Below are 27,309 nucleotides of genomic sequence, written 5' to 3'. Positions count from 1 at the left end.
GGTAAGTGGATTAGAGGGGAGGGGGGCTAAGTGGAGGGTTTGGGGGTGGGCCCCCCCACAAACAATGAACAACGAATATGTTCATGACAGCATCATGTTCGTCAATGTTCGTTGTTTGTTGTTCGTAGACAGCAGTGAACCACAATCAGCATGTTCGGGTTTTTTTCCACATTTGTGTCCATGTCGACTCTTAACCCTGTAAAGGGAACTTTCCCTTTTCGAGCCATCCACACTGTACAATTACAACCCAACTGAGAAGAGAAAAGGAAAGAAAGGGGAAAGGAGAGGTTAGGCCACAAAGAAGTAGCATCACAGTGGCTTTTCTCTAATTATATAAAAAAATTAAATCCATTATTTGATATCCCGTTTTCTTTTTTCTTTATTTTTGTTCTATAGTATTGTAAATGAATGCCTGCATAATTAGTGCCTGCATCATTTCCTCCATATTTTGACAGCATTCTGTAATTGACTTACACCAACATGTTTATTTCTATTTTTGATTTTAGGTTCCGTATTTTAACTACCTGGCCTGAACTAGCAACATTATATATATTAATAACAAATCAGACCACTGAGGAAAGCCCATAGGGCTGAAACGCGTTTGGTTTCTGTATATGTGCAGTCAGGTTTGTGACTTGGTTCTTGTATATGTGCCAACAATTTTATGACTCTGTGTAACTGTTGATACTAGGTCTCTAGGTTTTTAACTTTTTTCCATGATTTTTAATTGTTTATGCACTGTGCAATAAATAATCATATTTCTTTCATATTTTATATTTTCTTGGCCACTCAATCTTGTTGGTTCCCACAAGGAAGTAGCATCACAGTGGCTTTTCTCTAGTTATATTAAAAATTAAACCAATTATTTGATACCCTTTTTCTTTTTTATTTATTTTTGTCTCACAGCAGTGTAAATGAATGCCTGCATAATTATTTAGGATCAAATAATAGAATGTGCAATGAACATAGATTAAAACTGAGGTTTGGTTGTTGACAAACAGCATTGAACACAATTTAAAAAAGAAAAACCATAAGAATTAGGGGAAAGAAAAGGAGTACAAATCCTTGGAATAATACAAAGGGCAAGCTACTATTTTTTTGGGACAAGAGTGGATTTCTTCAGGCTCTGAAAAAACAATAATCAGGCAGGGAAAAGGAGACAGGCATGGTTATTTGTTAACCTGCTCCATTAATGTAGAATTTGCTGTAGTTGGCAGATTATTGACATGGATCACTTAATGGATGGACCCTGAACAACTACAATGAAAAATAAAACTCCTGTAAATTTAATTGACTTTAAATCGATTCACTGATTTAGGACACAACTGAACATCTGCAGAATTATTCTGTGCTCCTCTTTTTAGCTGATCTGTGAGGGAAGTAACTTTTAAAGAGGCTAGGCAAACATTATATTCCTGCCTGTCTTGTTCAAAGAACAAGGAGAAACATAATGAGCAGAAATTTTATTGCGTAATGCTGAAGATCTCAGCTCCTAACAGCTGCAGAATTCTCAGGCAAGACGGGCTCAAGGCTTTAAAAAACAGAGGAGTCAATAGATTGGAAGTTGTGCTGTTGACAGGTCCCTGGACACCTGTGAGAGAACAAAAACTGCTTCAACAGCCACTGAGTCACTGGAAGATTTTTTAGAAGAGGAGGAAAACTAGAGAGGGAAGTGACCCAGGGTTTATCATATCAAAGATCTGTTTGTTTTTCTTGCCCCTAAAAGTCAGCTATTTAAGTTCAGTGATGGCCAGTTCATTCTTGGTACTGCAGGCAACACGTTCGGCTCGTGGTCGTGTTCAGCTGCCTCTGCTTTTGAGCCAGTGTTGTTGTACCATGTCTTCTCAAAAACATCTGATGCCACCCCCTGCATGTCTACTACAGCCACTGTCTGTTCCAGACAGGCTGTTGCTGGGCCCTGGGCCCTCCAATTCCCCTCCCCGGATCTTGTCTGCAGGTGGTCGACAGCTGATAGGACATGTCCATAAAGAGATGATCCAGGTAAGGTCTACAATCTTGACTTCTCCTGTGGTTCCTTATGAAAGATTCCTGCTTCAGCTTTTCTGTACTGCTTTGCCAACTGGTCTCTTCTCTGCTTTCAGGCATTACTTGAAAAGGCAGCTTAACTGCAATTCAGCCTATAGCTTCTTTACTTTTTAAATTTTCTATTCATCCAGTTGACTAAGAAATGCAATCTAGATTCAACAATAATCCTTTATTCAACAAACTAGGAGCAAGTACATCACAGAGCATATGTAACTCTTAAATTTAATTCTTATAACAGATTATTGTTTAATTTTTGTGATTTTCATTCCTACGTACATCAGTCAAGATTACAAATATTCCTTTCAGCTCTATTTAATGTCAGGAAAATAATTGCTAACTGCTGGTTTGAGTGATTGTTGCACATAAATATAGATTAGTAGCAGCTCTCCATTATGCTCAATATGCCATGCAAAAGAATGTAGGAAACAGCAACCAAAATGGGGCAAAAGAAAACTGCTGACAATGGCAACATGTGAAATCAAAAAGAAAAATGTTCATATCCATTAATATCCATTAATTCCTAATTGTATCAAACAATATAATTATTTGATTCTTTGGGTTTTGTTTATTTATTTAGGACATTTTTAATCCCACCCTTTCTCCATGGAGCTCAGAGCAGTATGTATCATGCTCCCCTCTTTCACCCCCAACCACCCTGTTTGCATACTGTTCCATGTTGCCAGTATTGGCTTTATTGTGAAACTTACGTGTAGCCATACAAGTAACTTGATTTTTACAACAAAGCCAATAGAACTTCCACAGGTGGTTTACAGACATGAAAACAAGCAGGGGAAGGGAGATTGAAACTGCTTCTGTAGCTGCAAATAGAAAAGAACCGGTGTATGTCTGGGATGCACAAAACTCCCACAAGGACTTTGTAATGTGTAGGTGGAACCTTAGTATTTGAACTTTCCTCTCACACAAGAGCCCGGTACTCCTACGTAGGGTTGCCAGCCCATGTCTGGGGGTGAACACATGAAAGGGCATACAGTATTGCATGTGCTGTGACATGACTTTGAGAGAAAACCCAGAAGTGATGGCGGGAAGCTCTAGAAATAGCCAGAAACTCTGTGGTAAAACTTTCCCCAGAAGTGTCATCATGACACAGGCACTGCCACCTTAAAAAAAGCTTTCTCCTACTGCCACTTGCACTGGCAGTAGGCAAAGCATGTTGCCTGCAGCAGACATCATACCATAGTGGGAGGCCTGGCAAGTTGCAACCCTGTTCCTAAGTCATCCAATTTAGGAAAGAGAACCATGCACATTGCCCTGAACCTCCAAAGTGTTCAGGACAGTGTGCATGGTTTTGTTTCCTTCCTAAATGATACAAAAAGATAATAGAATTAGAAATAATAAAATAGAAAATTTATTTATTTATTTAGAAAATTTGTACCCTGCCTCACCTGACATCCTTTTTTTTAATTTTATTGGATTAGAAATTATATAAATATTCCATACAATCATTTCCCTTTAAATAATTTCAATTCTAACCCCCTCCCATTCCCCCCCTTTTGTTGACTTCCAACAGTTTTCCAACCCCTTGTCTATCTTTTTTTTCTTACTCATTTCAAACTTACTTTGTACTATTAAACTTACTTTCATTCTCTTCTAAGCTTATATATTATGTTATAACACAGTACTACCTTTATTCCCTTCCCCTTTTACCTTATAAGGCTAACTATTACATTTCTAGCATATATTCTTTAATAATATAGCATTTTATCCATTTACTATTCTCTTACTTAATCACGTCGATATTGGTCAACCAATTTGACCCATACTCCACATACTTCTAAATGCTTCTTATAACACTGTATGCATTCAATATATGTCACTCAATTTAACTTATATTCTATATGTTACTATATACTTCTTTCCCTTTTCCACATTTCTTATATTCAATCTATTTAAAATATAATTTATCTGTTATACAGTTATCTGCCAGAAATATATTTAGTTAACTTATATCCTTATAATTCTTATAATAACACCTCTATTATTTACTACTATATATGATAATCAAATAAAATAATTGCTTAGAACTCCTTGTTTAAATTCCCTCCCCCCGGTAAAGTCACTTCTCTCTTCTTTTATTGTATTTCAGTAATTTTCAAACTGCCACAGTTCGACTCCAACCTCCCATTTTTTCCCCAGATAATGTTTCAGCTTCTCCCAATCCATGTTAAACTGTCCTGAATCGAGATCTCTCAGTTTCCTTGTCATTTTGTCCATTTCCGCCATGTACAGCAATTTATAAATCCAATCCTCAATAGTTGGCACTTCTTGTACTTTCCATTTTTGCGCATATAAAAGTCTAGCCGCTGTTGTCATATAAAATAACAATGTCCTTTATTGTGCTGGAATATCTTTCATTCCCAAGTTCAGTAGTAGCAGTTCTGAGGTTTTAGTAACTTGAAATTGTAAAATCTCACTTATTACTTCTATTATTTCCCCCCAGTACTGCTTAGCTACCTCACAAGTCCACCACATGTGATACAAAGCTCCTTCATGCTTTTTGCACTTCCAGCATTTATTAGACATGTTCTGATTCCCTAACGCAATTTTCTTTGGTGTCAAATACCAACGATAGATCATTTTATAGACGTTCTCTTTAATATTGGTGCATGTCGTAATCTTCAACGTATTTTTCCACAGGTATTCCCACGCCTCCATTGTTATTTCTTTATTAAAGTTTATTGCCCACTTCACCATTTGAACTTTGACTGTCTCATCTTCTGTAAACCATTTTAACAACACTTTATAGGTCTTAGAGATTTCCTTTTTATCCTCTTGCAAAATTACCTCCTCTAATTCCGAATTCTCCATTCTTATCCCTCCCTTCACACAGTCTGAATTATAAAGATCTCTTATCTGTCTATATTGAAACCAGTCATAACTTGGAGACAACTCCTCCAAGATTCTATTCGCGTTATCTCCTTATACGTTAAACACTGTTGTTCATTATCGACAGTTCTCGGATCTAATACTTCATATGGAACCACCCAGGAGGGAATTCCATCTTGTAGGTAATTTTTATACTTCTTCCAAATTGTAAAGAGGCTTCTCCGAATATAATGGTGTAGAAACATAGAATCTGCTTTTACTTTGTCATACCACAGATATGCGTGCCATCCAAATATTTTTTTGTATCCCTCTAAGGCCAGTTGTTTGCGGTTTTTCAACTTCATCCAGTCTTTCAACCACACTAAACAAATTGCATCATGGTAGAGTCTTAGGTTGGGCAGCTGCATTCCACCTCTCTCCTTTGAATCCTGCAATACTTTCATTTTAACTCGAGGCTTCTTGCCTGCCCAGACAAAGTCTGATATTTTCCTCTGCCATTTTCAAACTGCTTAGAGTTCCGAATAATTGGTATTGTTTGTAACAGAAACATCACTCTTGGCAACACATTCATCTTAACTACTGCAATTCTTCCCAACCATGACAAATTCAGTCTATTCCATTTAATCAAATCTCGCTCTATCGGAGTCCACAGTTTCTCATAATTATTCTTGAATAAATCTATGTTCTTTGCAGTCAATTCAATTCCCAGATATTTCACCTTATTTGTTACTTCACAGTCTATTATCTCCATTAATTGCTGTTGTTTTTGTTTAGTCATATTTTTACATAGTATCTTTGACTTCTTTTTATTTACATAGAATCCTGCCAAATCTCCAAACTCCTTAATTTTCTCTATTACCTTTGGCATATTCTCAATTGGGTCTTCCACAATTAACATTATGTCATCCGCAAATGCTCTGACCTTATAGGAAAACTCTGCCTCACCTGACATCCTTGAGGTAGCGCACAACAATAAAAAACCAAGCTGACAATAAACCAAATCATACCAGTAAAAACATATCAATAAAACAATTCCAATCAACAGAAAATGCCAATAATAACAAGCAACAAGCAACAGCAGAAAAGCACATAAAACAAAGCAGACAAAAATTATGATGATGACGACATCAACATTTGACTTATATACCACCCTTCAAGACAACTTAACACCCACTCAGAGCGCTTTACAAAGTATGTTATTATTATCCCCACAACAATCAGGTGGGGCTGAGAGAGCTCTGGAAAAACTGTGAGTGACCCAAGGTCACCCAGCTGGCTTCAAGTGGAGGAGTGGGGAATAAAAACTGGTTGTCCAGATAACAGTCCCGCTGCTCTTAACCACTACACCAAACTGGCTTGATGAAATGGTGGATAAAACAGTCCTTGTATGGAGCAGACAAAAAAAAAACCCAAAACCCAAGCTAGCAGAGGTGGAAGTTTTTAGTTTTAGCCTGAGTAAAGAGAAAAGACCAGCATCTAAAGCAAATCAGGAACCTGAAGAGGAGTGCTATTTCAAAGGCGAGGTGCCATTCCTTAAAAAAGCCCTCTCTCAGGTCACCACCCACCTAACATTTGCACAAAGAGCAGGCTTTTGGAAAAAGAATTTCAGCTGGTGAGCAGGGCAATATGTGAGAAGACAGTCCTTCTATAGAAATTGACTAACTAACATATCTTGTGCTGTAATGAAATTTAAAAATCAAGAGCAGGGCCTCAATTCTCACTGTCACTACCCTGTAGCAACACTTTCAAAATGGTGTTCTGCCCTCAGTTCAGCTGCTTCAGGCTAGTATCTATGGAAGTGAATACATAACTATTTGTGGATGTGCAACAACATTATCTTTTCTCCAGTGTATATTACTCAAGATTCATGGATGAAAATACACACATTCTGCTGGCTTTTAAAACTCTGGTTGTCTTGTTTCTTGCCCTCAGATAATGAATGAGATCAAGCTGGGAATCCAGTATGCATTCCAGACACAGAACCCACTCACACTGGCTGTCAGTGGCACAGGCCACTGTGCCATGGAAGCTGCCTTCCTGAACATGGTGGAACAAGGAGACAAAGTACTAGTTGCTGTAAATGGCTTTTGGGGTGAAAGAGCAACTGACATTTCCAAAAGGCTTGGTATGTATTCACCCTTTCCTCTAACTTACAATTAGCACAAAGATTGTGTTGAGTAGAAGCTATGCTACTCTCACATATTTTCTCCCATAGTCATGCTGTGACAAGACTGTACTTAAAAGCAAGTTTCTGAAAATCAGAGAGCCAGGAGGGGAAGCGTTAACTATTCCCTAGAATGGAGAGCTTGAGTGACAGGCTGCTCCCTCTTCTCTGATTGGTCAGTTAGAACCAGTCTGAAGGCAGTCGGTTTCTGACAGAATTTGGATTCATGGAGTTTGACAAGAATAGTCAGATAGGTTCACCTTTAGAGTGAAGACTCCTTTGCCTTAACTGTCATATTACTATTCTGAGGAAGAATTCTATCTAAGAATTCAAGCCTAAGTGTCAGCATAAGCTGACTCACGCTTTACATATACAAGAGAGAACTGGGAGTGTGTTTTGGCAAGACTGATTGGGTAGTGGTTTGAGACTCTCTTTCAAGACAAGAGAAAAAGGGTTATATCATCTGAGAAGAAGATTAATTCCTGCGCAGTTTCTAAGGAAAGGTTGGCTCTGAGGAGGACCCCAGGTCTGTTTTGAAAGGAAAACGGTCAGGTGCATGGCCAGAGATTGTGGTGCGCCAAGACTGGCAGCTGTAGAATATTTGCCTTTGAAGGCAACAGATGTAGATGGACAGGGTTCATGGCCCCTGAGAAAGTAATTTGGTGAAATAAGTAAATCAGCTGGTTCTTGTATACCCCCACAATTTATGATTCCACCTGGAAAGAAAAAACAAAAAACAATAGGATTAAAGACTGCCTTCTATGTCATAGACTTACCTGTTATACAGATGTTCCCTGTGGACCATCCATTTCTTGTGCACTGTTGTGGAAATTGTTGCTCTCTGCAACCAGGGACTAGTCCACCAGCTGCTTGGGTTTGCCTCTTACCATAGGCATGTAAAGAGTGCAACCTCACTTGATCTTTCCCTAGTACTAAACTGATGTCTCTGCTGAGAATAATGTGTCAGCAGTGAGAAGGTCTTATGCGAGACTGGAAGTTCTTTATTTGTAAAGACATAATAATAATAATAATAAAAAGATCAGTTGGGCAAGGCACCAGACTTGGGCCCAGCCTACTGACTACTAAAGCACTATGAAGATAGATACAGAATACAAGTTAGCATGCACAATACAACAACATTACAAGATAACTACAGAAAAGAAAACTTACCCTCCCCCCATTCCAGAGCTCTGGGACCCCCCCATTGCACAGCCGCAAAGGCTAGCGCTAGCCTTTGCGTGTTGGCAAGTGAAGGGTACCAAGTTCTTGTTCCATCCCTCTTTTATAGGGAAATATCAAAGACTTGCCTCATTAACATGTTAATCAATCGCATTGTCTTTGTTCTTGAAAGACAGTTCCGTCGAAAGTCCTTCATGTAAACACAGGTCTACACATCCTTTACCTCTGTGATAGACTGCATCTTTGATATGTATTTGACTACATTGTAAATTACACAGGAATGTTCACACTTCACTGGCTGAAGATTTTAGACACCTTGTTTTCCTAAAGATAAGCTGTTTGTTGTTTACCCTTTTGGTGATTTATATGTAGAAGGCCAGAGGACCCTTAAAGAGGTCTCAAACAATTAACTTTTATGGTCTCATCTGCTTCCTGTGCAGGGGTGAGACCTTCCCAGACTTTATTCTGCAGGGACAGAGCTTTTGGAAGATTTCTTTTTTTCCCAAACTCTAGCTGGTTCTTTATTTCTAACATGGGCCAAAAAGGCCTGGTTCCGACCCACTAACAAAATTCTGACAACAATTCCCCCATTTGGGGCGGAACCAGCCCCACTAACAAGTTACTAATATTTGTGCCACCCATCAATCATTTTCTGGTGGGGTGTCAAACTTACTGAGGTTACTGCTGCTGCTCCTGAGGTGCAGCATTGAGGATCACATTGAATGAAACAACAAACCGCACATAGTGCTACAAGAACTACTACCATAATTATAATAAGGGTGTGTACTGTTGTCTTTTACCAGTTAGGCATGTCTGGGAACCAATCCCACCATGCATATTGGAAGTCTTGTGCCACTCTGTGGAATACTTTCACTGTGTTCTTTTGGTCCTGCAAGTGAGTGGTGATTCTGCCTGATTCATTGACATAGAAACAACATTCTTCTTTTATTAAAGCACACACTTCTCCTTGCTGAGCCAAAAGGATGTCTAGGGCACATCTATTTTGAATTGCCATTCTAGCTACAGAATCCACTTCTGTTTGCAAGTGGTTTAATGAGTCAATTGTGTCATTTTCTAGTTGAAATATTTCTAAGGAAGGAAAGAAAGCGCGGAGAAACTTCCAACCAAAGGACTGAAGTTCTACAAGGGGATTTTTAAATCCTCTAGTCTTTCTACTTAACCTATGGAGGAAACTTCCTAAATTGGGTATATCTGGTGTACTTAGAGTTGGACACGAAGTAATATTGGGAAATACATATGCTAAAGTGCACAGTCCAGCCCATCTGTGTGGCAAGGCTTTAAAGGCATTTTTGCCACAAACAAAACACAATCCTGGTGGTTGCAATTTTATTATAACAGCACTATCCTGTTCTGGGATTGGAGCTGTTGTGTCCCACAAGCTGTTAAAGAGATTACTACAATCTAGATCCCTCATTTTATCTGAGGCTATTGCAGCCGCTTCCCAGATTCTATAATTCCCATATAATTCCCACATAACGCTATCCTCTGAAACCATTCTATAGCTCCCCCTTGGATAACCTGGGTGTTGATACAATTGAGTGTTGGGACTTCTAGTGTTGGGTGAAGTTGTAATATAAGCCTGTACCCTTATTTTACATGGGATTTCCGAATTAAAAGTAGTTGCATTATATACATCAATATCATCATAACAAATATCTTGCCTGCATATACTTTGACCTGATTGCTTGAGGGTTGGAATTGGAGTTCCAAAATGTCTCGCATCTAAATCTATTATCTGGGCACATTTGTCTGGATTTAGGTATCCCATTCTCATTCCCCTTAGATTATTATTCCAAATACATAAAGGGTATACACATTTTTCATGGGTACTTCCCACCTCATTCATATCATATGTGTTGATAATTGATATCAAATCTGGGGTTTCCCAAATTTCAAATTGTGCAGGTACTGCAAAAAGGGTTGTTTCTTGTTAATTTTTCAATGCTCTTTCACAAATCCAGCAACCTTTTAACTCTGTTACTGCAGCTACTTTTGCAATACATTATAACAAGGATGTTTCAAGCACACAACAATAGTTAAAATACACATATAACTTAACAAACTGCCTCCCACCATCTTCAATGCTCAGGTGCATTCGGTTCTTGAAAGCAGTGTCCACAAATCCACTCCAACAGTTCTCCAAATTCCTCAGGGGCTCTTCTCACGTAAGGAATGGAGCTTCTTCTGATTAAGGGGATGTTGTATGCTTTACCTAATGGATCAGGATCTTCCCAAAATCCTGTGTACTGTGGCCTCAGCTGACTAGAGACCCAGAAAAACTTCTTAACTAGAGTGTTAGTAGCAAAAGTTCTTATAAAGAGAGTAGCAACAATGTCTTCTAAATAATCGTGCTCAAAAGCTTCTACATAGTAGTGTAGGCAGCCATCTGCTTGCCAATAACGGGTTTCTTCATAGCCATTCAGCAAATACAAGGACTTAGAAAATGATGCAAAATGTTCTGCTGTTGGATGATCAAAACTTGGGTGAAATTCAACTGCTGGGGCCTCTGTAGTCATGTGCCTTTTGGCGTGGTGGTTTCAGGGTTGCTCTGGATTGCAACAGGTACGGATGTAGCTGGAAACTTGCGTGTTCCTTGTCAGCAGTGGGTGACACAGCCTCTGCCTCTTCCTGGCTGCTTGGTGCTGGCTTCAGGAAGCGTCTCCGGGGAAACAACCTTTCCTGGCATGCGATGCGTGAATCCAGGTGTTGTTCCCCTTGACCTTTACAGCTGTTCTGTCACTAGAAGGACTTCAAAAAGGGCCTTCCCACTTTGGCTGGGAACCATACTTTTCTTTCTAGGCACCACACGTGATCGCCAGGCAAGACGTTATGAGAGGCCACATCAGCAGGTACTGATTGGGAATTCTGAACCTCTTGGTGGCTGTCCCTTAACATGATAGTCAAAGACAGAACATATTTAATAACAGCATTGCTTTCCTCTGTTATACTTTGCTATAAAAGACTGGAAAAGGTCCTCTAAATAGAATCTCATATGGTGTTAAGCCCTGCTTTCTATTAGGCTGTTATTTCTCAGGTGTAACATGGTTAAGGGCAATATATATCTATCCTCCCCATTCCTGTGTCCTCCCAAATCTTTTTCAGTTTGTTTCTGATGTCCCCCATTTTTTTTTTTATTATTATTTTGTAGCTTCTGCTATTTGATGTTTCACTGGGAAGCATTCTACCCATCCCCTAAACATGTCTACTACTGTTAAGCAATATTTAAATCATTTACAAGGTGGAAGCTTAGTAAAATCAATTTTCAGGTGCTGGAATGGACCATATACCCATAGATGAGCAATTTGTGTATGCCTTGGTTTTGCAGGTGTGGCACGCGTGGGTTTCCCTCTTTGCTTCCAGAGAGACTCCTGGAGCATACCAGAATTTTATTTGAATTTGTGCTGCTAACCCCATTTGTGCTGCTAACTCTCCCCCATCTCCACATGACTCATTCTATGAGACATGTGGACCAAAGCTCACACCATTTTTCTAGGTGCCCTTGGATTGAAAAGGTTCAGGGATACCCAGATCTGCCTGCACCCCCATCTGTAACAAGGGACCAAGGGGTTCAGCAAATTTTGCTGTTGTATCCACTTAATTCTTCCCCAAAACTCCCCAGATCTTCACATGCGCTACACAATACATAGCTGCTGCTACACCGGCTGTTGTAATGCTTCCAGCAGGTGTGCCTTAATTTTTTGCGTTTACCCCCGGGGTTCCTGCAGCCATAAGGAACCCACAGTGTTTTTAAAGTTTTCTTTCCACCCCAGGGCCCACACCGAAGGCACAGCGGAAATTTTTGTAAATATTAGCCCTCTTTCTCCTGGCAAGCTCACGTAGTTTTGCCAGTGCAAATAATACAAACAATTTTGCTGCTTAGGCACAAAGATGTGGGGGGGAGTGCCACTAAGTCCAATTCCACCTCCCCCTCAATTTACAATGGCACGTCCCACTTGAGTCTACAAGGAAATGTCTCTAATGTGAGAGCTTTGAAAACTGCTGTGGCTTTAAACAAAGAATTATGGGGAAAAGAATTGAGACCTTGCCTCCACTTCAAGGAGGGGGCAGGCAAGTGGACATATGTACATATCCAATCAAGCATTTGTGGACAAATTGGTAAATAAATCTTCAAAGGAGCAGAGCTGCCACAGCATAATTAATAAGTATTTATCTATTTATTTCTTTTTAGGTTACGCTCCAAAGTCTAATCCTTTTGTCTTCTCTATCAACAGAACAGCAGTGGCTGCTGCTTGCAAGCCAGCAGTCACTGGATCAAAAAAACCTCACACACTCACCACTGTCTCGTCCTGCCTAAAACAGAAAGGAGAGATCAGTGCAGGCTAATTTTGAAAACCCAAAGCAAAGGGCTTTATTGACAGCAAATTTCAGCTTCTTTCAGCTGACATACATTTCTGGTATCCCAGAGAGTGGAGGTCCGGAAACTCCAATCTCTGCAGCACCAGTATTTTAAAGAAATTCCAGCATCTCCTTTGTTTCGGCTACGGTCAATTTAAAAATCCCTTCACTCACCCAGGGAAAGGTGGACATCCCTGGGATGAAGGTGAATACTCCAAATCACTCCTTTAACACACTTATGTCAAGACTGAACAAACATCACATACCCTCAGCAATACGCACAATTGACATGTACACACATTGACACACACAATTGACATGTACACACATTGACACACACAATTGACATGTACACACATTGACACAAAAGATTAGGTTACTAGGCTGTAGACAGTGTGGTGTTGTCACAATCACTGAAATGTCCCAGGATCTTTCCACAATCCCCCCCAAGGCTCCCTCCTTTCAAAGAGCCTAAGCAAGTTGGTAGGGGATTGTAGGGGATTGCAGGCCCACATACACAGAAGCATTCCTAAAATGCACGCAGAATGCTCCCTTTCACAAGTGCCTCCACACTCCACTACCTTTCCCCCTTCAAAACACATAATCGTAACAACAAAGACAACTTATTTCAATAATAAACAGAAGAAACAGAGGAAAATAGATATACAGCTGGGCTCCCAATGTCCCTCTTGCCCAGATCCTTTCTTTTTCCACTGCAATCACCCCGTATTTCCTCCCATTGGTTTGCTAAGCAATCTCAAGCATACTGGAGTTGTCAGACAACCTCCTTTATTTACAAGCAAGCAATCACCAAACAACAGTATCACCTTTATAAAAACAGGCGCTTATACTTTCAAACTGACACACTCACCGGTTCCTTTTATAAAACAAGGTCCCGTTATCCTCTTGGCACGCACAAGCAAACGGGTACTTTTATGATTAAGTCCCTTATTACAAGCACACAAAGTTTCCCCTGGGAAGTGTAGTGTTAGTGCAGTCACTTAAAGGGAAATCCCTCCCACCAAAACAAAATCCAAGGGCCAAAGAAAAATGTTTCACTTTCACACTTCAAGCACGAATCAAACAGCCAACCATCACTCATACACACTCTCTACACATACTTCTTCCTTCTACTCCCAATATCATTTACAAGCAGTATAAGACAGTATATCACAGCAATATCAAATGAAAAATGCATGATTCAAGGAGAAACAGAAACACAGCGGGCAAAGAGCCCTCCCTCCTACCTAAGCAGAGGAGCCAAGCACTTTCTTCTCCACTCAGGCGGTGAGATAGTGGGATATTCTACTACTGGACCTCCAAGTCCTTTCTACTTCCTTGAATCCACTCCGGGTGGTTTAACTCCTTTCTCCCCAGTGGATAAGTACCGAATCCCCTTAGAAAAATCAGGGCAGGCTGCTTGGCAAGCGGCTCTCAAGCAGTACAATGGTTCCTTCCCCCTGACCAGGGAATATTAACTGGGCTCTGACTACAGTAAACCCACTTCACAGGTAACCAGCGACCCTGCACTGGTCCCTGGGAAACTACTGACCTAGGTTCCTTACTTTGGGCCTCCTAGCCCCTTCTTACTCTCTCTGTACTCTGGGCCTGCAAGCCCTGGCCTCCAAGCCGTTCCGAGGCAGCCTCCCACAACGGCTTGCCCTTCTTCTAGGAAAATAAAGTGATAGAACAAAGTAAAAAGGCAACTTACCAGTCTTCAAAAGTTCAAACGGCGAGAAGTTCGGAAAGGGGGCAGATATAAGCTCCCCCCCCAAGTCACAGCACCAAGTTGTTGTGGAAATTGTTGCTCTCTGCAACCAGGGACTAGTCCACCAGCTGCTTGGGTTTGCCTCTTACCATAGGCATGTAAAGAGTGCAACCTCACTTGATCTTTCCCTAGTACTAAACTGATGTCTCTGCTGAGAATAATGTGTCAGCAGTGAGAAGGTCTTATGCGAGACTGGAAGTTCTTTATTTGTAAAGACATAATAATAATAATAATAAAAAGATCAGTTGGGCAAGGCACCAGACTTGGGCCCAGCCTACTGACTACTAAAGCACTATGAAGATAGATACAGAATACAAGTTAGCATGCACAATACAACAACATTACAAGATAACTACAGAAAAGAAAACTTACCCTCCCCCCATTCCAGAGCTCTGGGACCCCCCCATTGCACAGCCGCAAAGGCTAGCGCTAGCCTTTGCGTGTTGGCAAGTGAAGGGTACCAAGTTCTTGTTCCATCCCTCTTTTATAGGGAAATATCAAAGACTTGCCTCATTAACATGTTAATCAATCGCATTGTCTTTGTTCTTGAAAGACAGTTCCGTCGAAAGTCCTTCATGTAAACACAGGTCTACACATCCTTTACCTCTGTGATAGACTGCATCTTTGATATGTATTTGACTACATTGTAAATTACACAGGAATGTTCACACTTCACTGGCTGAAGATTTTAGACACCTTGTTTTCCTAAAGATAAGCTGTTTGTTGTTTACCCTTTTGGTGATTTATATGTAGAAGGCCAGAGGACCCTTAAAGAGGTCTCAAACAATTAACTTTTATGGTCTCATCTGCTTCCTGTGCAGGGGTGAGACCTTCCCAGACTTTATTCTGCAGGGACAGAGCTTTTGGAAGATTTCTTTTTTTCCCAAACTCTAGCTGGTTCTTTATTTCTAACATGGGCCAAAAAGGCCTGGTTCCGACCCACTAACAAAATTCTGACAACATGCACCTGAAGGGAAAAGAGGAAAAACAGACTGTATCATCTTCAGAATACCTGAGGAGTAAAAGCTTGTATTATGTTTATGTATTATGTATTATGTTTCTCTCAGGTTGCTTTTACCTTTAAATTTGAATGTGATTCTAGATATTTGGAATGCTATTTAGAGTTTACCAGTTTTATCTTCATCAGTATTCACAGAAGCACTAAGTCACTTTACCAATTTCTGCTATCTCAATACCAGGTTGATTTATTTTTTATACTTTTGTCATAGTTATTCCCTCAGCTGTGGATATCCACTCTTTGTATTGTGAACAAAAAGGAAATGGGAGGAAAATCTGCCTCATGGTGGGAAAGTGAAGGAGGAGGTTCATCATACATGCCATTTCATCTTTACCAGGGTCTTTTACTGTGCAGCAGTTGCAATGACTTAAGTTATATGTTCTGTGTTCCCATCATAAGTCCAGAAGTATGTTGCTGTTTCTTAAAAACTAATAACCAACAGGATACACAGTTCCAGAGAAGTTAGCCATGTTAGTCTGTAGTTGCAAAATAGTAAAAAGTCCAGTAGCACCTTTAAGACTAACCAACTTTATTGAGGCATAAGCTTTTGAGAGCCACAGCTCTCTTCATCAGATGCATGGAGGGTATGAAGAAACTGGCCAGAGATATACAGGTGGTGAGGTGAGGGGGGGAGAGGATGCAGAGAATGAGGGCCATGTGGATGTAAATCAGTTGCAGAAGTCATGAAAGAGGTGGAGTGCACAATCCAGGCTGGGTGTGACCCCTCCCCTCCATTGCTGAATCAGAAATGGGAGGAAAATCTGTCTCACGGTGAGGAACGTGAAGGGGGAGGTTCATCTGCCTCATGGTGGGGAAAGTGAAGGGAGAGGTTCAAAACCTTACTGGTGTTGAACTGTAAAGGCTAGCAGATTTATTGCAGCGTAACCTTTCATAGGCTACAAGCCACTTCACCAGATGCATAATGTTATCTTCAGATAATAGGCCAACATATATACATGAGCACAGAGAAAACAGACTACTACATATTCCCTTCTGGCATTTGTTCTTATTTGTACTCTGCAAACCTTCTGCTGCTTCTTACATTTCTGTTGCAAGTGGCTAACACAGTGACCTCTCTAAGAGCCAGAGGAGTTAGCCGTGTTAGTCTGTAGTAGCAAAATCAAAAAGAGTCCAGTAGCACCTTTAAGACTAACCAATTATTCTAAATTGGTTAGTCTTAAAGGTGCTACTGGACTCTCTCTAAGAGCAACGAACACACCTCTCCTTTTCTTGCCTTCCATCCCAACATTCCTTTGCTTTCATAAATAATGGATTTAATGACTGAAAGTTTCTTTTCTATTCCATTTGAGCCTACTGTGCAAATTCCCATGGGACCTGACTGGACTTTGACAGGCTGCTGCTATGTACTCAGGTTAATACATGACTCATTTCAAACAGAAGAAATGTTTCTGGGGCTCTAACAAAACTGGCTGCAATCAGCTACACAGTCAGAGCTGTGCTTATGTGTTCTTTCTCCAGGACTGAAAACTGGACTACCCCCTCTATTTCTGTTACATGAAGGGTTCATTCACACTATGTTTAAAAGGCTGAAGATAATTTTAGTTTCTGTTAATGTTTAAATGGTTTGTATATTGTTTCGATTCTTTAATTTTAAGCCACCGCAAGTACAATGTTGTAGAAAAGTGGGGTATAAATAAATAAACAAACAAGTACGAGTTGCCTGTTTCGTTTGTGTTTTGATGTACTAAAACATACACGTAAACTCTTCAACCTGTGCTTAGATTGTAACTTTCCCCAAGGAACTCATGTTTTGGTTTCCAGGTCTTATTAGCCAGCCACAATATTGCATGTGTTTCTAAATACTAAACAGACATCTTTGTTTCAGCCTCCAAACACCATTCTCTTCAGACCTTTAAAGGGGGCTTATGTGGTCCCTATTATTTTTATACCTAGGAAACTGAGAGAGGCATTAACAATTCCATCTTAAGTTCAAGGATGTACCTCCGCTTAGGATGGTAGTGTAAGGGAGTCAATCCATGGCTGTGATAAGCAATGAAATGCATGTTGCCTGTTCTGAGAGGAGCCTGATGGCCTATTGGTGAATTCTTATTTAATAATACTCTCCAGGATTTATGAGCAGTTTCTTTCTTTTCTTCCCATTTACTGTGTAATATTTAAATAATATGATTTGTCATGTGTCACCTTGTAGGAGCAGATGTTTACCAACTTGTAAAGGCCGCAGGAGAGTATTTTACTCTAGAAGAAATAGAAAGGGTGAGTTGTGAGCAAATCACATTGAAAATACAGCAAAAATCTACCTGCTATTTGTTTGAAGAGAAACATGAATAAATTTCATTTCCTAGCATAATTGAGAAGGTAGTTGGGAAAATCTGCTCCTAGGAGACACCAATTAGGAACATATTTTTCCTGACTCCTCTTTTTTCAAGTACATGATTCCCGCCCCTCCATGTCGTCTGTTACAGAGCTTGGTGCAGCACTCCCCAGTTTTGTTTTTCATCACTCATGGAGAATCATCCACTGGAGTGGTTCAGCCATTAGATGGACTTGGAGAACTCTGTCACAGGTCAGTAGAACCGTAAAGTAACAACAGTTGTCTCAGAAACAAGGCAGCGAACCCATAATATAAGCTGTCTAGTTTACTGTGTATGCTGCAGCCTGCACCTTCCTGCCATTTTAAAGATTTTGTCTTCTAGCAACAGCATAGAAATAAACAAATGGAACACAGTTGGTGAAGTCTCTCCGCTTCTGCCTGTGCAAGTTTTGCAAACAACAAGGTGAACGTGTTCCAAAAGAATGAGGTATACTGTCCTCAGCTGCATATGATAAAGAATTAACTTTGGTTGTACGGTCTATGGACAGAGTGCTTCAGGCCAATGCCTATGAAAGCACAATTGCAATAGAGCACTATAGAAAGGTTCAACATTCCTAAGAGATACTAAAGGAAAATCAGAGTGACAGAGTAACAGAATTACAGAATTAAAATTGAGGGCTTTTTTAAAAACTTAGAGCTGTTGAAAGGTCACTGATATATCATCCACCTTTCCCACAGAGACTCAAGGCAGAAAGCTAGGAGAGTGGGAGACTTCACGGTCTGTTCAGGCAGGCTATTTCATAAGTTGGAGGCCATCTTATGCCACAGCCGTTGGAGCACTGGCAGGAGTTAGGCCTTCGGCCTTCCTTCTATGGTGGTTTAGAGGCATTGGGCTGCATCCTTAGGGGGTGAGCAGGGCATTCGACTGGCTCACCCCTGCAGATATGGGATGCAAGGGCCAGCCATCATGGCTGGTGCTGGAAGACCACTTGCTGTCCCACGGGCCAACATTGAGCTGGAGTGTTATGCATCAAACAGCAAGGGGCCTTTTGATACCAAAGGATCTGCTGCCCATATGCCTGGCCAATGCGCCAATCTGACTGTAATCAATAAAGTTGTGGCCATTCCAACCCAAAGGAAGTGTCTGTATTTCCTTTACCAGAACCAAGCCTGAGCATAGCACATAGGTGACATCGCTCATGGACAATGCACCTGAAGATGGCCCTATTCAGATGAGTGAAGCTACCACGGTAGAGCATAGGGGGAGAGGCTGTCAAGCCCAGGGGCTGGGTGCCAACCAAGGGCTGGCATGGGAGTGTCTGGTGGACAGGGTAGCTCACCAGCGGATCAGATAGTTCCAGGTCAGTTCACAGGTAAGGCAGTCCAAAAGCAAGGCAGGCAGGTACACGTCCAGGAGTCAAACCGGGGTCATGAGCCAAGAGTTCTGTCCATGGGGAGCAGGAGGCAAGGAAGGGTCAAGAGCTTCCAGGCACAGAAATGCACGTCACAGGGAGTGGGGTGAACAAGGTTGCTTCCACACCAAGCCCTACTCAATGGCTTCTTTTTATCCTTGTTCTCAGTTCATAAGCTGCAATGCAGGTGTTCCCTCTTCATCTGATTGCAGCACCTCATTCTCAGAGATAAGTCTCAGCTTGTGCTGAGCTTGCAAGCTTGCGCTCCTGCATCTTTCCCAAACTGCCTCGCTTTCCCAGTTCCTCCAACGGAACCCTTTTGAAAGCGGGAAGCACAATGTTCAGTTTTAATTTGTTCATTTTCAGTAATTTGACTGCAATTGTCAGGCAGTTACCCAAGATGTCTACTGCATCACCTGGTGATTTGGACAGTGAGATACAGAGCTGGATATCATCCACTTATCAATGGCATCCAATTCCATAGCTATGAAAGATTTCTCCTAAAGACTTTACATAGGCATTGAATAGCATTGGGGATAAGATTGGGCCCTGTGGAATCCTGCAAGATAATTTCCACTCTGAAAAGAAGCTGGTCTCAAACAGCAACCCTTTGACTACATTTCATGGGAAATGATTTGAACCACTGTAAGACACGCTACCTACTTCATCCTCCAAACACCTCAACAGGATGGCATGATCTACTGTATCAAAAGCTGCAGATAGATCCAGGAGGAACAACAAAGATGCATGGCTTTTGTCTACATTCAGATGGAGATCACCAACTAAGTACTCCAGAGCCATCTCCATCTCCATCCCATAGCCCAGCCTGAAACCAAACTGAAAAGGGTCCAGAGCACGAGTTATCCAAGAAGACCTAGAATTGGTCCACTATAGCTCTCTCAGTCAGATAGATCTGTCAAACAGTCACTTTTGGGGGGGGGCAGGCAACTTTTTTGCCTATGGGGGAAAGAGAGAGGGGGTTCCCATGTGTTTTCCCTCCAGAGTAGAAAAACCAAAAAAAGCTATCTGCCAAGAATTCTTAAGTGAAAAGCTAGTGAAGAAGAATGGGTTAAGCAGCCTCTCTTCCTAGCCACCTGGTGCCTGCTCTGTTTGTTTGGATTTTTAAATACATAAACAGGAAAGAATAACAGAAAACCACATAAAATACAGCCTATATTCTTTCTTTTATCATTTTAGGCATAATTGCTTGCTGCTAGTGGATGCTGTAGCATCACTAGGGGGTACTCCAATTTTCATGGACCAGCAAGGTAGGCAAGGCATAGAAATCCATAACTGTAAAAAGAACGTATTTCCATTTTAAATTGTAAATATCTATATGAAATGGAATGTATTTACTTCTGAGATTCTACAGAAGACTTGCTTGTCTAACCGTCCCTAGTAAAGGATCATGCTGGGAGATTGAAGCTCAGTTTTGGATTTGGTTCAATGATCTCTAAAGTAATACCAGCAGGGAAATGAAAAACTATGCAGGTCTATGTGGAGAGTGCTGTCAAGTCATAGCTGACTTATGGTGAGCCCTGGTGGGGTTTTCATGGCAAGAGACTAAGAGTCTCTCAACACGATACTTCTTACACTAGGATGCTTAAGTGAAGGGAGATGCAATGTTAGCCGGGGCGTGTAGTTTAAAAAGGCAGAACAGAAGGCTCTGTCAATTTCTCCTCTCTACAAGAGGGTAGTTTAAAAAGACAAAGATGCTCCTCAGAGGGTTTGTTAAGTAGATGAAATTAACAAACACTTTGAGGAGCAATCCAGCTCTTTCTTTTCAAAATACCCTCAGAGGGGTAATTAACAGAACCTTTGGCTTTTAAACTACGCCTTCTGGCTAACATTGCGTCTAACTTCACTTGAGTGTCCTAGTGTAAGGAGTATGATGTAGAGAGACTCTAACAGAGGTGGTTTGCCATTGCCTGCCTCTGCAACCCTGGTTGTCGTCGTATGTCTCCCATCCAATCACTAACCAATGCTGACCCTGTTTAGCTTCTGAGATCAGTCTCAACCGGGCTGTCCAAGTCAGGGTATGCAGTTTTATAAAATGGTTCTTATTGAATGACAGAATAGCCCAATGGGTACAAAGGATGTTCATATACAGAGTCTGCTTTATCTTTAGTAAAGAAATGAGAGTCCTTTATTTAAGGAACTCCACTTTGGAGACGAAAGAAAGATAGCATCCTAATCTATCTAAAGCTAGAATGGAGAGAACAGAAGGAGTTTAGATGGAAGGAAGGAAGAACCCCTAAGAGTAGCAATCTTCACTTCATAGGGATAACAGCAGAATAATAGAAAAGGACGCACAAGTTCTTAACCTATCTTGCCGACTCTCTTGTAGTCCCTTCCTGCTTGAAACCTGAGGCTAAGAGACCGCATAGCTATTCACTTCTAACACTTACATGGCAATTAAGAAAACAGAAATGGGTAGGCCATGGTATCCCCCCAGCTCTATGTACCCTGTATAGTTATTTTGGTTTGACCACTTTTACTGTCATAGATCCCCTCACTAGATTCTGGGGCTTAGAGCTTTGTGAGAGGCTATGAGAAACTCCCATCCCTCATCTCAGAACAATGCCTAGGCTTTCAGTGAAAGAGAGAATGAAAGTTAAATTAGTTTAAATGCATAGTGTGGACATGCCATCCAAATGCAATTTTTTTTTTTTTTATGTTTTAATTTTTATTGCAATTAAACTATTACAACGTACTAACATACACATATAACTATAACTGAAATAGTAACCAGTACAAAACTTTTGTAATACAGGAGGTAGTTAATTACATACAATTAAGAACTATGTAATACAACAAAACTAATAGGCTACAATATAAAGCTGCTAGAAAGAGTAATTGTTTGAAGTATTTTTGATTTAGGCTGGATATTATTCTTTTCAACATGTTCAAAGAATGGAAGCCATTTTTCCATGAACTTGGATTCTGTAGGAAACTGTTCGGCTATATACAGGTCATTGTGAGTTTTTTCCATTATAAAATGATTCCATAGTTTTTCAAACCACGAATCTACAGAGGGTGCGTGATCTTTTTTCCAAACCAACGCTATCTCGTTTTTTGCTACTACTAATAAAGTTGCTATCAATTCTTTTCTAATCATAGGTATTTTTAAGTCATCCCATTGATCTAAAAAAATGATTTTGGGATCCAAAGGGATTTCATATCCTGTAATTGTATTGATTAATTCAATCACTTTTTCCCAATAATTTTTTATAAAAGGGCAACCCCACCAACAATGGGCAAACGTACCCGTTTCTCCACAATTTTTCCAGCATTGTGGGGAAGCTGAGGGATATATATAAGATAGTCTCTTAGGCGTAAGATACCACCTGTGAATAATTTTAAATGTTTGCAACTTAGTTAGGATTACATTTGATCTAAATATAGTTGAATTCCAAATCTTATTCCATATCTCAGGTGATTGTTCTACTTTGCAATCTTTGGCCCAGCTGGATTGACAGAGAATTTGCTTTTTATTCAAAATACTCAATAATGTAGTGTAGAGTATGGAGATCATTCCTTTTTTTTGAGCTGTGTAGGAGCGTAATATCATTTCAAATTCCGTCATGGGAGTTTTCATTATTGTTTTTATGTCTATTTGTTCCATCATATTTTTAATCTGTAAATATCTAAACCATAACAGTTTTTGCATTAGTTTGTCTTCTATTTCTGATTTCTCCATCAGGCCTGAATTTGTAGCTATATCAATTAATCTTGTTATCTTAGCCTGTTGGAATATCTTTATGAAACCAGTTTCTTGACCTGGAGGAAACCAAGGCTGATTAACAAATGAGGAGAATCTGGATTTTTGTGGAATGAGTTTAGTTTTAAATTTATCCCATATCTGCAAAATTGCTAATAAACATTTGTTTTTATTAATGTTTTTGGGTCTATTTATTTGTTTGTTCCATATTAAGTCGTTAAAGGAGAATTTGTCCAATTGAATATTAAAGAGAGTGATCCATTCTGATGTAGTTTCCATAGAGATAAGTTGAAGTAAGTTTAGAAGTCTGGTTGCTACTTGGTATAGATTGAGATCTGGATAATTAAAACCTCCATCTCTAGATTTTCGTCTCAACGTGGAAAATGAAATTCTTGGATGTTTATTTTGCCATAAAAAATTATTGATCATTGTTTGCCATTGAGTAATTAGTGCTATGGGGATTATTACTGGGATTGCTCTGAAAACAAAAAGAAATTTAGGTAGTATAAATGATTTTATTAGATGGAATCTGTCAAACCAACTAAGTTTTAGTTTATTCCAATTGATGATTTCTTCCTTAATTTGGTTTGCTATTCTTTGATGATTCAATTTGATAAGATCGTTTAATTTAGAAGAAATATTAATGCCAAGATAAGTTAAATGATTAGAGGCCCATTGGTATTTATACTGTTTAGAAATTATATTTTCAGTATTTTTAGAGAGATTGATAGGAAGAATTTGTGATTTTGTTTGGTTTACAACCAGGCCAGATATGGCACCAAATTCAGATAACAAGGGGTGGAGATATATCATTGAATTTGTTGGGTTAGTTAGGTAAATTAACATATCATCAGCGAAAAGTGAGATTTTAAAAAAATTCTCTTTGATAGAGATTCCATGTATATTTTCATTTTCTCTTAAAGCAATTGCGAAGGGTTCTAAGGCTATGGCAAAAAGTATGGGAGATAATGGGCAGCCCTGTCTAGTGCCTCTAGTAATTGCAATTTTTTCAGAACGTAGACCATTAAGTCTAATGTTAGCTGTGGGATGCGTGTATATAGCTCCAATAGTGTTTAGGAATTTCTCACCAAAGCCTAGAAATTGGAGGGTGCTACATAAATATTTTTTCTCCACCGAGTCGAACGCTTTTTGAATATCCAGAGATAGGAACAATGCTTCAGTCCTGTTATTTTGGCAATACTCAATCAAATTTAGTGTTTTGTAAATATTATCTGTAATTTCTCTTTTGGGTATAAAGCCTGCCTGATTGTTATGGATATAATTGCTTATAAATGTGTTTAGACGTCTGACCAGAATTGATGTAAATAATTTATAATCATGATTAAGAAGAGATATAGGTCTATATGAATCAGCTTTTATTGGGTCTTTTCCTTGTTTATGCATAACTACTATATCGGCCATATTCCAAGTAGGAGGTAATTTACATTCATCCAAAACTAAATTGCATGTATTAGTTAGATATTGAACTAGTATTGTGGCATATTTTTTATAGAACTCTGATGGGTATCCATCAGGCCCTGTGGCTTTATTATTTTTGGCTAATTTGATTGCTTCTAGGGTTTCCTGTAGGGAAATAGGTTTTTCTAAAATTAATCTATGGTTCTCTTCTAGTTTCTTTACGTTTTTAAGTGAATGTAAAAAATCCATAATCTTAGTTTGATTGGGGTTTCTTGATGAGTACAAGTTTGTATAAAATTTCCTAAATACTTGCAAGATTGATTTGGAATCATGGCAGTTTTCTTTATTTTCATCTTGAAGTAGATGGATGTTATTTTTCAGATTCTTCTGTTTTATTTTATGCGATAGAGTTCTTAAAGCTTTGGGAGTGTTAAACCAATATCTTTGCTTAGACTTAATTAAATTTCTATGTACGCTGTTACTATCAAATGTTTCTAGAATTTTGCGTTGGGCGGTTAACTTTTGGTACGTTTTTTTGCTCCCTGTCAGTTTGTGCTTTTCCTCCAGACTTTTAATGGTTTCTACTAATTCCTGTCTAAATTTTAATTTTTCTTTGTTTATATTCGCTGAAAGCGCTATAATATGTCCTCTTGATACTGTTTTAATTGTGTCCCAAAGTATGTTAGCCTTTATTTCTTCAGAATTATTATCAGCTATGGCTCTTTCTAAAATCTTTTCTATTTCTTTAGCTGCTTGGTGATTGTAGAGTAAGTGTTTCGGCAGGCACCATTGTTTGGAGCTCTGTTTTTGTGTTTCTGAGGTTATTAAAACATTGACCCAAGAGTGGTCCGAAATTAAACATGATCCAATTTGGGAGTCAACCGCTTGCTCAAGCAGTGATTCAGAAACTAAAATAAAGTCAATCCTGGTATATGTGTTGTGCCTTTGAGAGTAATAAGTATAATCTTTTTCCCCTACGTGTAGGTGTCTCCATATGTCAATAAGATTGTGTTTTTTAAAGATGGGTGGTAATTTAGTCTTTTTATTTTTTTTGGTGGTACTTTTCTCAAAGTGTGTTTTGTCCCATTTGTAATCCATTATATAGTTTAGGTCCCCCCCCTGCTATGAGATGGCCTTCCTGAAATTTCTCCAGTTTTCCTAGTGTTTCTTCTATGAAGTTTAATTGTTGATTATTAGGAGCATAAATGGATGCGAAAGTGTAGCTTTGTTCCTGAATTGAACCTTTAACAAAGATAAATCTCCCTTTAGGATCTTTGAGGGTTTTTTTATGTTGAAATGGTAGATCTTTTGTAAACAGTATTGCCACCCCCCTCGATTTAGAATTACCTGCTGCATAATATTGTGATTGAATCCAGCTTGCCTTTAGAACGTCTGTATCATTATTTTTAGCATGAGTTTCCTGTAAGAAAATCACCTGAGATTTAGTTTTGGCTAACAAAGAAATAACTCTTCTCCGCTTTATGGAGTTTCCCAAACCTCTCACATTCAAAGTAGTTATTTTGAACTTAGAAACCATATTATGGTATATATAATTCTGCTTCTGTTATATAACACAAATTCCAACCTACTACAATAATATCAAACATCAAAAGGCATACAGTTTGGTATTATATTTTAATACCACTCTTTTATATCACGAAGACTTATAACTAATCCCTATATCTTATCTATAGGTACTGTTTGTTTGTTTGTTTATTTGTTTGGATTGATTTTTTGTTTATTTGTTTGTTTGGTTGAATGGTTTTGTATTTCCCTTAGGGAGTTTTCCCTTATAATTCTCCTTATTCTATTATTATTATTATCTTTAATTTTTAATTTGATTTTTTTTTGTAGATTTTTTTTTTTAGTAATATAATTAACTATATAAATATCTAGGTGCTGTTGTATTTCCTTATAAATTTGTTACTTCCTGTACTATTCTGAACTATATAACCCTTCCCTTCCTCCCCCAAAATCTTAAAACTTGCGATATTAATGAGTTTAAACCCCTAAATTCTCCCCCTCCCTCCCCTTCCCTACCCCTAAGATATCAAATTTCCTTATGAACACTCTTAACTAAATAACAATTTAACGATCAATTTAAGTGCTATCAGCTATTTGTAGAACTTTCAAACTGGGTCGTTGTTTATACGCCACAGTTTTGGAAAGTAAACTTCCAAATGAAAAGTTCTAATACCACGGAGCTGTGCTAAAGCCCTCACTCTCCCCCCCCCCGCCCCCAATCTCCATTTGTCTTAATCAAAATATATAAGACACAACAGTAACTGTTTTAGTTCATTGAGAATTTTCTGTTCTTCAAGATCTGCTAGGCATTTCTTATCGGGATCTTACTTCCCTTCTGTGGGGAAAGCATGTCCGTCGATTTCCTCTTCTGATTTTGCTTGCTTGTTTCCATGGGTATCTCCACGCCGATGTTATTCAAGAGTTCTGTTCCGTTCCTTAGGTTCGTAGCAACATGATGTTTTCCGTTCAAAATCACTAATATCTTGACATGATTTATCCATTTATATCTGATGTCAGCTTTCCTCAACGCATCCGTGATAGGTTTCAGTTCCTTCCTTATTAGTAGTGCTTCTCTCGGTAAATCAGTGTATATTTGTACAGGAGATCCATTGAATAATATTGAGCCTGATATTTTAGCTGTTTCAATTATCTTCATCCTTATTTTTTGATCAGGTATCTCTATGATTATGTCTCTTGGCACAGGTCTATTCTTATATGGCTTAGGAGTTCCAAGTCGGTAGGCTTTTGTGATTATGGTGTTTACTCCTTCTAGTTCTAGATGTTTTGTCAGCCATTTTGTGATTACAGGCATTAAGTTTTCTTTTGGTATCAATAGTTCATCAATACCCCTCAGCTTCAGGTGATTCTGTCTCATATTAACTTCTAGGTTGATCAATCTTTCTTGTTGGTTTTCAAATGCCTCATGCAGTAAGTTCACTTCTTTCTGTGTCGAGAAGTTTGCGTCTAAGGCTTTATCTGCTTTTAGGTTTGTTGCTTGCAAGTCCACTTTTATTTCAGCCAGTTGTGCCGTTAATGGGGCAATC

At 39.3% G+C, this 27,309-nt stretch overlaps 1 protein-coding gene across 1 annotated transcript in view; it reads left to right on the top strand.

Annotated features, from left to right (window-relative positions):
- Window positions 1-1,355: 1,355 nt before the first annotated feature.
- The window catches only part of AGXT (alanine--glyoxylate aminotransferase), a 39,596-nt gene continuing 13,642 nt past the window's right edge, over window positions 1,356-27,309 (top strand). The window contains exons 1-5 of the mRNA XM_054983513.1: window positions 1,356-2,001; window positions 6,823-7,015; window positions 17,567-17,631; window positions 17,841-17,941; window positions 20,299-20,369. Of these exons, the coding sequence (XP_054839488.1) occupies window positions 1,747-2,001; window positions 6,823-7,015; window positions 17,567-17,631; window positions 17,841-17,941; window positions 20,299-20,369 (685 nt within the window). The 5' untranslated portion in view covers window positions 1,356-1,746. The remainder of the gene's footprint in view (window positions 2,002-6,822; window positions 7,016-17,566; window positions 17,632-17,840; window positions 17,942-20,298; window positions 20,370-27,309) is intronic.

This window comes from Eublepharis macularius, chromosome 6 (assembly GCF_028583425.1).
Source record: "Eublepharis macularius isolate TG4126 chromosome 6, MPM_Emac_v1.0, whole genome shotgun sequence".
Taxonomy (NCBI): Eukaryota; Metazoa; Chordata; class Lepidosauria; order Squamata; family Eublepharidae; genus Eublepharis; species Eublepharis macularius.
This window is presented reverse-complemented; position numbering and strand designations above follow the sequence as displayed.